Source organism: Lycium ferocissimum, chromosome 5, assembly GCF_029784015.1.
Source record: "Lycium ferocissimum isolate CSIRO_LF1 chromosome 5, AGI_CSIRO_Lferr_CH_V1, whole genome shotgun sequence".
Classification (NCBI taxonomy): Eukaryota; Viridiplantae; Streptophyta; class Magnoliopsida; order Solanales; family Solanaceae; genus Lycium; species Lycium ferocissimum.
In genome coordinates this window covers 66,318,877-66,328,299 of record NC_081346.1, presented here as the reverse complement: position 1 = coordinate 66,328,299, position 9,423 = coordinate 66,318,877, and the positions used below count along the sequence as shown (strand labels likewise).

The 9,423-nt window shown below is 31.4% G+C and overlaps 1 protein-coding gene across 1 annotated transcript; it reads right to left on the bottom strand.

The window, feature by feature from the left end:
• Window positions 1-5,716: 5,716 nt before the first annotated feature.
• LOC132057116 (L-type lectin-domain containing receptor kinase S.4-like) lies at window positions 5,717-8,207 on the bottom strand. Its single transcript, XM_059449578.1, has one exon. The coding sequence runs from the start codon at window positions 7,876-7,878 to the stop codon at window positions 5,833-5,835; it is 2,046 nt and encodes a 681-aa protein (XP_059305561.1). The 5' UTR covers window positions 7,879-8,207; the 3' UTR covers window positions 5,717-5,832.
• Window positions 8,208-9,423: the final 1,216 nt, after the last annotated feature.

The window sequence follows — 9,423 nt, the reverse complement described above, 5'->3', positions numbered from 1 at the left end:
ATTTTAATTCTCCGATACATATTTATTTCCTCCATGCACTTTTACTTGTTCACTTTTGACTTTTCACGTTCTTGCTGAATATTTATTCTCTTCACATGTATACATGTATGCACTTCAATTTTAATTCTCCGACACATATTTATTTCCTCCGTGCACTTTTAACTTTTCACGTTCTTTAAGAATTAATAAATGAAGTACTCCCACCGTCCCATATTACTTGGCCACATTACTTGACTGTTCACATTCTTTAATAATTAATAAATAAAGTACTCCCTTCGTGCCATATTACTTGGCCACATTACTATACTTGACTTTTCACATTCTTTAAGAATTAATAAATAAAGTACTCCCTTCGCCCCATATTACTTGGTCACATTACTAAAAATATATGTCTATTTTTCTATTTTATATTTTTCTTATTATATATAAACGCCCAAGGTGGACGAACGCAGCAACAATAAGTTGTACAAAAAGCAACTGAAATTGTACTCTAAGTAGGGACTAATATGTGTACATTTCAGAAGTTGAACATTGATTCTACCTCTTGTGTGTTTACTTTTTAAGTCCCCACAGTTCTGTAGTGTCTTAATTGTCCTTTCATTTCCTTTATTTGGCATATACTCCGTCTGTCTCAATTTAAGTGTCTACGTTTAACTAGACACAGCGTTTAACAAATAAAGATAGACTTTCAAATTTTGTGGTTCTAAATTAAAAATGTGTATAATATAGTAAAATATCCTTTGAATCTTGTGATTATAAACTTGACATGTAGGATATTTGAGTTGTCAACTTATTAAATATAAAAAAAGACGGACATAACCAAAATAAGACAATTTTTTTTATTTAACAACAAACGCCCAAGGTGGACGAACACAGCAACAATAAGTTGTACAAAAAGCAACTGAAATTGTACTCTAAGCTGTGACTAACATGTATACATTTCAGAAGTTTAACATTAATACTACCTCTTGTGTGTTTACTTTTTATGTCCCTATGTGTCCGCAGTGTCTCAATTGTCCTTTCATTTGGCATATACTCCCTCTGTCTCAATTTAAGTGTCTACGTTTGACTAGACACGGAGTTTAAGAAATAAAGATAGACTTTTGAATCTTGTGGTTCTAAATTAAAAATGTGTATAATATAATAAAATATCCTTTGAATCTTGTGATTATAAACTTGACATGTAGGATATTTGAATTGTCAACTTACTAAATATAAAAAGAGGCGGACATAACCAAAATAAGATAAATTTTAACAACAATTGAAAATATATATATATATATATATATATATATATATATATATATATATATATAGAGAGAGAGAGAGAGAGAGAGAGAGAGAGAGAGAGAGAGATCACTAAGGAGAATTGCAGTATCCTTTGCAAAATATACAAACCATAAAGACTAACTAAAGTAAAATAACTAAATTAATTATGTTGAGCCCCGTACATTACATGGGCATAATTTACTAGTTTCTATTATATATTTATTTTATTTATATATAAATGGGAAAGAAGGACGAACACTGCTGCAAAAGTTGTACATGTGCAGCACAAAATGGTACAAATAGCGATACTGTAAAAAACTGTCAAATGTAAGATACATGTGGAGCCCACATGTCCAGGGGTACTCCAAAAGTCAGCAGGAAAAGCAAGTAATTAGTGGGGCCCAAATTTCATAGAAAGCTGTCAAAACAGGAAATAGTACATACATGACATCATGAGGTACAACAAATTAAAGGCGTATAAATCTTGAATTTTTCGAAAATACCCTCATTAGCAAGAACAAAGAACGTAGGAAAAGCCTAAACTACCCGTGCTAGAAGCATATATGTCAACGAACAGGTGTGTGCTTCTAGACTCTTATATTAAGTAGTAACTAAGCACTTATACTAAAAGCTATATAAATTGTACACTTTAACTAACTACTTTTTTTATCTCACTTGGACATATGTCATAACATTGAATATTTATTCTCTTCTCACGTATACGCGTAGATACTTTAATTTTAATTTTCCGACACATTTATTTCCTCCGTGTACTTTTATTTGTTCACTTTTGACTTTTCACGTTCTTTAAGAATTAATAAATGAAGTACTCCCTCCGTCTCATATTACTTGACCACATTACTAAAAATTTCTAATATATATAAGTGCCCAAGAGGGGCGAACACAGCAACAACAAATTGTGCAAAAAACTGTTTGAGTTGTACACTAAATTTGGACTTATTTCAATTGTACTTGGTTTCTTTCTTTTTTCCAGTTGTGGGTCCACTTCATTTAACAAGTACTACTACTTGGTTTGCCACCTATTCTCTGTACACGTGTATTTCACTTTTACGTTATCATATTTCTTTACTTCTACACTTCATTTTATTACTCTATTATAGAAAGCACATGAAATTGTACTCTTAGCAGAGACTAATATGTGTACATTTCAGAAGTTTAACATTAATTCTACCTCTTGTGTGTTTACTTTTTAAGTCCGCACGTGTCCGCAATGTCTCAATTGTCCTTCCATTTCCTTCATTTAGCATATAGTCCCCCTGTCTCAATTTAAGTGTCTAGGTTTGATTAGATATAGAGTTTAAGAAATAAAGATAGACTTTTAAATCTTGTGGTTCTAAATTAAAAATGTGTATAATATAATAAAATATCCTTTGAATCTTGTGATTATAAACTTGATATGTAGGATATTTGAATTGTCGGCTTACTAAATATAAAAAGAGGCGGATATAACCAAAATAAGATAAATTTTAACAACAATTGATAAATTAAGGGAAAAAATAAGAGGAAAAGAAACAAAATATTGTTTGGTGGTTCATATAGTTAGTACTCTAAATTTGAGATTTTCTTTTAATTTTTCCTGTTTAAATTAGAGTTTTGCTATTAATTTTGGTGAATTTATTCTACAATTTTCTTTATTAATTAGATCTAACGCAGTCTCTCAATTGTCCTTTCATTTGGCATAAACTCCCTCTGTCTCAATTTAAGTGTTTAAGTTTGACTAGACATTGAGTTTAAGAAATAAAGATAAACTTTTGAATCTTGTGGTTCTAAATTAAAAAATGTGTATAATATAATAAAATATCATTTGAATCTCGTGCTTATAAACTTGACATATAGGATATTTGAATTGTCAACTTACTAAATATAAAAAGAGGCAGACATAACCAAAATAAGATAAATTTTAACAACAATTGAGAAATTAAGGGAAAAAATAAAAGGAAAAGAAACAAAATATGGAGACTCAATAAGGAGGAATTTTGCTTGGTGGTTCATGTAGTTGGTACTACTGAATTTGAGATTTTGTTTTAATTTTTCTTTGTTTAAATTAGGGTTTTGCTATTAATTTTGGTGAGTTTATTCTACAAATTTCTTTGTTAATTAGATCTGTCTCGATTGTCTTTTCATTTCCTTCATTTGGCATATAGTCCCTCTGTCTAAATTTAAGTGTTTAAGTTTGACTAGACACGGAGTTTAAGAAATAAAAATAGACTTTTGAATCTTATGCTTCTAAACTAAAAATGTGTATAATATAATAAAATATTCTTTGAATCTTGTGATTATAAACTTGACATGTAAGATATTTGAATTGTCAACTTACTAAATATAAAAAAGTGGACATAACCAAAATAGGACAAATTTTAACAACAATTCAGAAATTAAGGGGAAAAATAAGAGGAAAAGAAACAAAATATGGAGACTCACTAAAGAGAATCGCGGTATCCTTTACAAAATATACAAATCATAAAAACTAACTAAAGTGAGTAACTAAATTAATCATGTTAGGCCCTGTGCATCGCACGGGCATAGTTTGCTAGTCTATATACATATGCTATGAAATAACTCCCTTGCACGAGAAAGATTGCTTGACTTCACATAAACTGACATTGGCATTGACATGTAAGAAGCATTTGGATGTCAAAAAAAAAAAAAAAAAAAAAAAAATTGGGGTAGCCAAATTTTTTTTTTTTTTTTTTGAACTTATAAAGTATTTTAACTTATAAAGTTGCTTTAGATAAGTTAAACCAAAGCAATTATTTTTTGAGTTTATTTAAGCGCAAAATAAACTGAAATTTAGTACTAAACACTCAAAAAAGCTGAAAATAGCTCATAAGCTGTTTTTAGCAACTTATAAGCCAATCCAAACGGGCTCTAAGATCATTGCTATTTGTTTACACAAAGACTTAAGTTTCACTAGTACATATTGCAAGAGAACTATATTCCTAAAATTTCATTCCAATCATGGTAGTCTATAACCTCGTTTTGTAATATGATAATTGATAAGGTCGTGAAACAGAAGCATCAAGCATTTAAGTTCGATGCTACAATTACATGAAATAGAAACTAACATGCAATGTAAGGACATAATTTTGACAACGCAATTAATATTTTCATTTCGTAAACTCATAATAGTAATAGAAGAAGGAGGGGCAGGAAAAGACAACATTTTGTCTGAAGTTTGTCTATACTGACTACAAGATACATACTTTAGACAAAATTTGAATATAACTTAATTAGCAGAGTGAAAACTGCATTTCCTTATCATATATGAAGCCTAATGCCTATAGGGTGCCAAATTCCAAAGAGAATACACTTTCATTTATTTATTACAGAGGTAGGCAACACTAAAGAGTTTACTAAAATCCACTTTCCATTGTTTGTAAGATTTTCTATTTCGTTTTAAAGACTTTATTCAAGGTGCACCACTGACCTGTTGGTGGGGGTTACTATCATTTGAAAGAAAGTCAGGCATGCTTATCAAAGACTTTATTTGGTAAGATTTTCTATACCCTTTTAAAGACTTACTTTGATTATCTTTTGGACATTGTTGAGACTAGTTATATGTATAGCCTATAGGTTTTGTTGATGATTGACGCAGAAACCTTGTGGTGAAGCTCATTTTTCTCGGTTCTCCGCCGAACCTTTGATAAGTTAGACATGTGTCATTATCAGTGATAATATTAGCCCATAAAAATATGATCCGTCCAATTCGCTTAAGTTTAGGCGAGTCAATAACCCGTCTATTGATTGGCTCAGCCCATTTTATACCGCTCAGTCCAGCCCATCTAAAAACGGGGCTGATATGTAGCCATTGATCCATGAGAAACATTATCAAAATATTTTCAAAAAGATATACTCTCTCCGTTTCAATTTATGTAAACTCATTTGACTGGACACGACATTTAAGAAAGAGTAAAGACTTTTGAAACTTGTAATTCAAAATAAGTCTTGAATATTTGTGTGGCTGTAAATCATTTCATAAAGTGAATTTGTTTCCAAATTAGAAAAGAGGTCATTCATTTTGACACGGACTAAAAAAGAAATAGGTTCACATAAATTGAAACAGAGGGAGTATTATTTTTCTGTTTGATATGTTAATATGTTATAGATAGCCATAGTAAAGAACGAAAAGTTTTTTTAGGTACATAGAAAATTATAAAAGAACACACCAAGAAATTAAAACTTAGTGTGGGTTGGGTTATAACCCGCTTTATAGCCTACTTTAGCCCAGATAACTTTTGAGCGGTTCATTGACCCATCCAAATTCAGTCCAACCAGCTCATTTGACACCCCTATGCGTCACTATATTTTTCTATGAATCTTAACCAAAAAAAGTTGTTTTAACTTTCCTAACTCTGTCCTAGAAGTATCAAACTTCTTTCATTTCTTAGATGATTACAGACGCTGAAAGTGGAAGGCCAGAAAGAAGTCAAGAACAAAGAATGTACTGTGATTTAGCTTTGAACTTTAAAGTAATAGTATTCAATCAGGGAAATACTCCTGGGAAAAAACAAAGAGAAAATTCTGCACATTACGTCACAATCACTACCTAGGTAGTTCATCTGTAAATAAACATGAAACTGGTGCAGTAGAAACAGAAACAAATGTACCATCTTCATTTCCATTAGCCAAACATGTGTGTCCCCTTGTAGATGCTAAAGAATGCAAACACTCATTTTCGTCGAATCCGAATCCTCCATTATAGTCACCAGGAGCCATTGGAGCCTCAGGCATATCAGCTTCACCTTCCAAGTAACTCATCACTTGTCTCATACTAGGCCGAGACGATGCCTCATTATTTGAACACATCAGTCCTAATTTCAACACCATAAGAACTTCACTTTCATTGAACTCACCTTTCAATCTCTTATCTATAACATCAAGAATTTTCCCTTCTCTCCATTTGTTCCACACCATGTCGACCAGAACTAACTCCTCAGGCCCTGCCTTTGATTCAATCGGCCTACGCCCACATACCACTTCAAGTAACAATGCACCAAAGGCAAAAACATCGGATTTTTCAGTAGCACGTCCTGTTCTTGGTAATTCCGGTGCAAGGTACCCCAATGTGCCAACTACCCTAGTCGTACCCGGTTTTGAACCGTGCTCGTATAATCTTGCAAGTCCAAAATCTCCAAGCCTGCCATTTAACTCCCCATCTAGTAGCACATTACTAGCCTTAACGTCTCGATGCACAACAATTTGTTCATAACCTTCATGTAAATATAGCAATCCAGAAGCAACTCCTTTGATGATTTTGAACCTTTGATCCCATGTCAACACCATTCTAGGTTTTTCAAACAAGAAATTATCCAAGCTTCCATTAGGCATAAAATCATAGACAAGTAACAAGTCACCACGACGTCTACACCAACCTACTAATTGAACCAAATTCCTATGACGAAGTCTTCCAATGCTGGAAATTTCAGACACAAATTCTTGTAAACCCTGTTTAGATTCATGCGAAATACGCTTCACAGCGATTTCCATATTCGAATTTTTTAAAACACCTTTATAAACTTTACCAAATCCACCAGCCCCAAGAAGCTCACTATCCTTAAAACCTCTAGTAGCTTGCTTAAGTTCTTGATAAGAATATCTATGAGGACCAACCTCAAGCTCCCAAGGTTCAATCACATCAGCATTCTTGAATCTCCTTATTAAATAAATAGCAACTAATACACCAATCATTACAAAAACAGCCACTATAATTGAGATACCTACAATTAGGCCAGTATGCTTCTTCTTTGGACCAGGCAATGAAGGAAGTGAATCCAAGTCTAAAAATTCAGCTTCACCATTCAACTTAAAACTCCAACCCAACACATAATGTGAACTAGCAAGCAAACCAGTTGAAGCAGAAAATCCAACATACATATTTTCTTTAAAAAATGGAGAGAGATCTATATGATAAGATAAAACAGGCAACTTGGGTTTTTTTGAAGTTGTTGAAAGAGTAACATTAACTAAATTTGTAACAGAATCATATTCAACCCATGCTAATATTACCTTACCACATTTAAGATTCAGATCTTGTTTAACCATATCATCATTAAAATAACCTGCTGTTTCAGACATATTAGACCTTAAACTATTGATGTTTATACCAACATGGTTATCATTAATATCACCAAACTCAAAATCTTGTACTGTATCAAATTCAACAGCAAATATATGATTTGAAAAGTTACCAACATCAGTTGCATTTAGTAAGCCTAAATACTGACTTGGTAAAGCTGTAGTGAAATCATTTGACTGAGAAATAGTAAAAGCAAGTCCATGGCCACCAAGTTTTGCATATTCAGGTACTATAGCAAGAGCAAAACAAGTTGAAAATGAAAAAACAGTACCATTTGTTGAGTTCTTGAATTGAAAAGGTGAAGAATAAAAGGCATGGCCCATTAATCTAGTCGTATCATTGGTTAATTGGATAAATCCATTTTTTTGGGATATTTCTGCAACTCCACTTAAAGTGATGTTATTGTTTGGTTGATTGAATCTTGTGTAAATGAAACCATCAAGTTGTTGAGATGAAGCTAGGATTGAAAAGGAAATTAGAGAAGAAAGTAGTACAAAACAACTATTGACCATGTCTAAAGGGGTATTTTTTTTTTCAAGATTTTCAGGTCAGATTTCAAGATTTGGACTAAAAGTGAGAAGATTTGAGGTATTTGAAGGAAAGATTGTTGCTTTTTAATGAAAAAGGCACTGTTTGGGGTATGAGAGAAATGTTAAAGAAGAAACATAGACAAGCCAAACAAGAAGAGTACCATATAAAGGGATATTTTTTCAAGATTTTCAGGTTAGATTTTCAAGATTTGGACTAAAAGTGAGAAGATTTGAGAGAAATGTCACAGAAAACACAGCCAAGGCAATCAAGGAGAGTGACATTTATTCTGTAGATGTATTATTGTCTTTGGACTGGACATGTGATAGCATGGTAGCTGTCTTATATTCCTTCGTTCCAAAAAAATTGCCTTAATTTAATTTGGCATGAAATTTAAAAAATAAAATAAAATTTTTAAAATATATGATCTAAAACAAATTTTATATATTTATATGGTTATAAATTAATTCACAAAATTAAATTATTTAAAAATATAGAAATTTGTGATTTTTTTTAAACAAACTAATAAGAAAAGTAATTTTTTTATTTTTTGGGACCGAGGAAGTACAACTTTATTTAGTACTTGCAGATTGTCTTGACGTGACGCCAATATAGTGTTGCTTGTTCTAATTAAGCCAGCGGCGGATAGAGTGTATAACCTATAACTAACAGCCCGTTTGGATTGGCTTGCTTTTAAGCTTTTTGAGTGTTTGACTGCTAGTTTATAAGTCATTTTGTCTTTAAAATAAGTTTTAAAAAATAATTAAATTCATTTAATTTAGGCTTTATTTAAAAAGCGTTTATAAAATTTAAAAAAAAAATAAGTTGAAATTTCTCGAACTTTTTTTTTTTTGTTTGTTTATAAATTTATTTTCGAACATAAAGGCTTTTTTTTTAATTCAAACAGGCTCTTAAATTGTACTCACACCGTCTCAAATTAACTGTGGTATTTCTCTCTTGCACGGCTCTAAGAAAATATTAAGTAGGATTATGACTATTTTAACATTATTTATATCTTAATATATAATCTTGCTTCATCGAATATTTATTTTATTTATGTGTCACCTCCCACAATTAAGGCGTTTGTAGTATTCAAAAACAATTATTACTAAGGGTAAAATGGAAAAATAATAATAAATTCTATGAACTTCTAAAATGACAAATAATCGAGCCAAGTATTTTTTATAAGAACGACAGATAATTTGAAACGAAGGAGTATATAGTATTTTCGACATCAAACATAATTACATAGGGAAAAACCCACTAATTTTTTTTTTTTGAAGCTGTACTTTTAATATTACCAGATGACGGAAGCCCGTGCCCGAAGAAAAACTGAATACATTTTTAGTGAATTTTTATGACAGAAATATAATTATAATTCAATTAATCCAAAATATCAGTATATTATTTTACTTAGCTTGCCTCTCCCTTGTATTCAAAGTTTGGTTCTCCGATGAAAAGATTTGAAGTATCTTCTATTACGGTTTTTTCCGTTCACTTTTAATTCTTATTTTTCCCCTAATTTTTCT

Bases quoted from the DNA above. Each gene is read 5' to 3' on its own strand.
- LOC132057116 (XM_059449578.1), bottom strand. From the start codon at position 7,878: ATGGTCAATAGTTGTTTTGTACTACTTTCTTCTCTAATTTCCTTTTCA.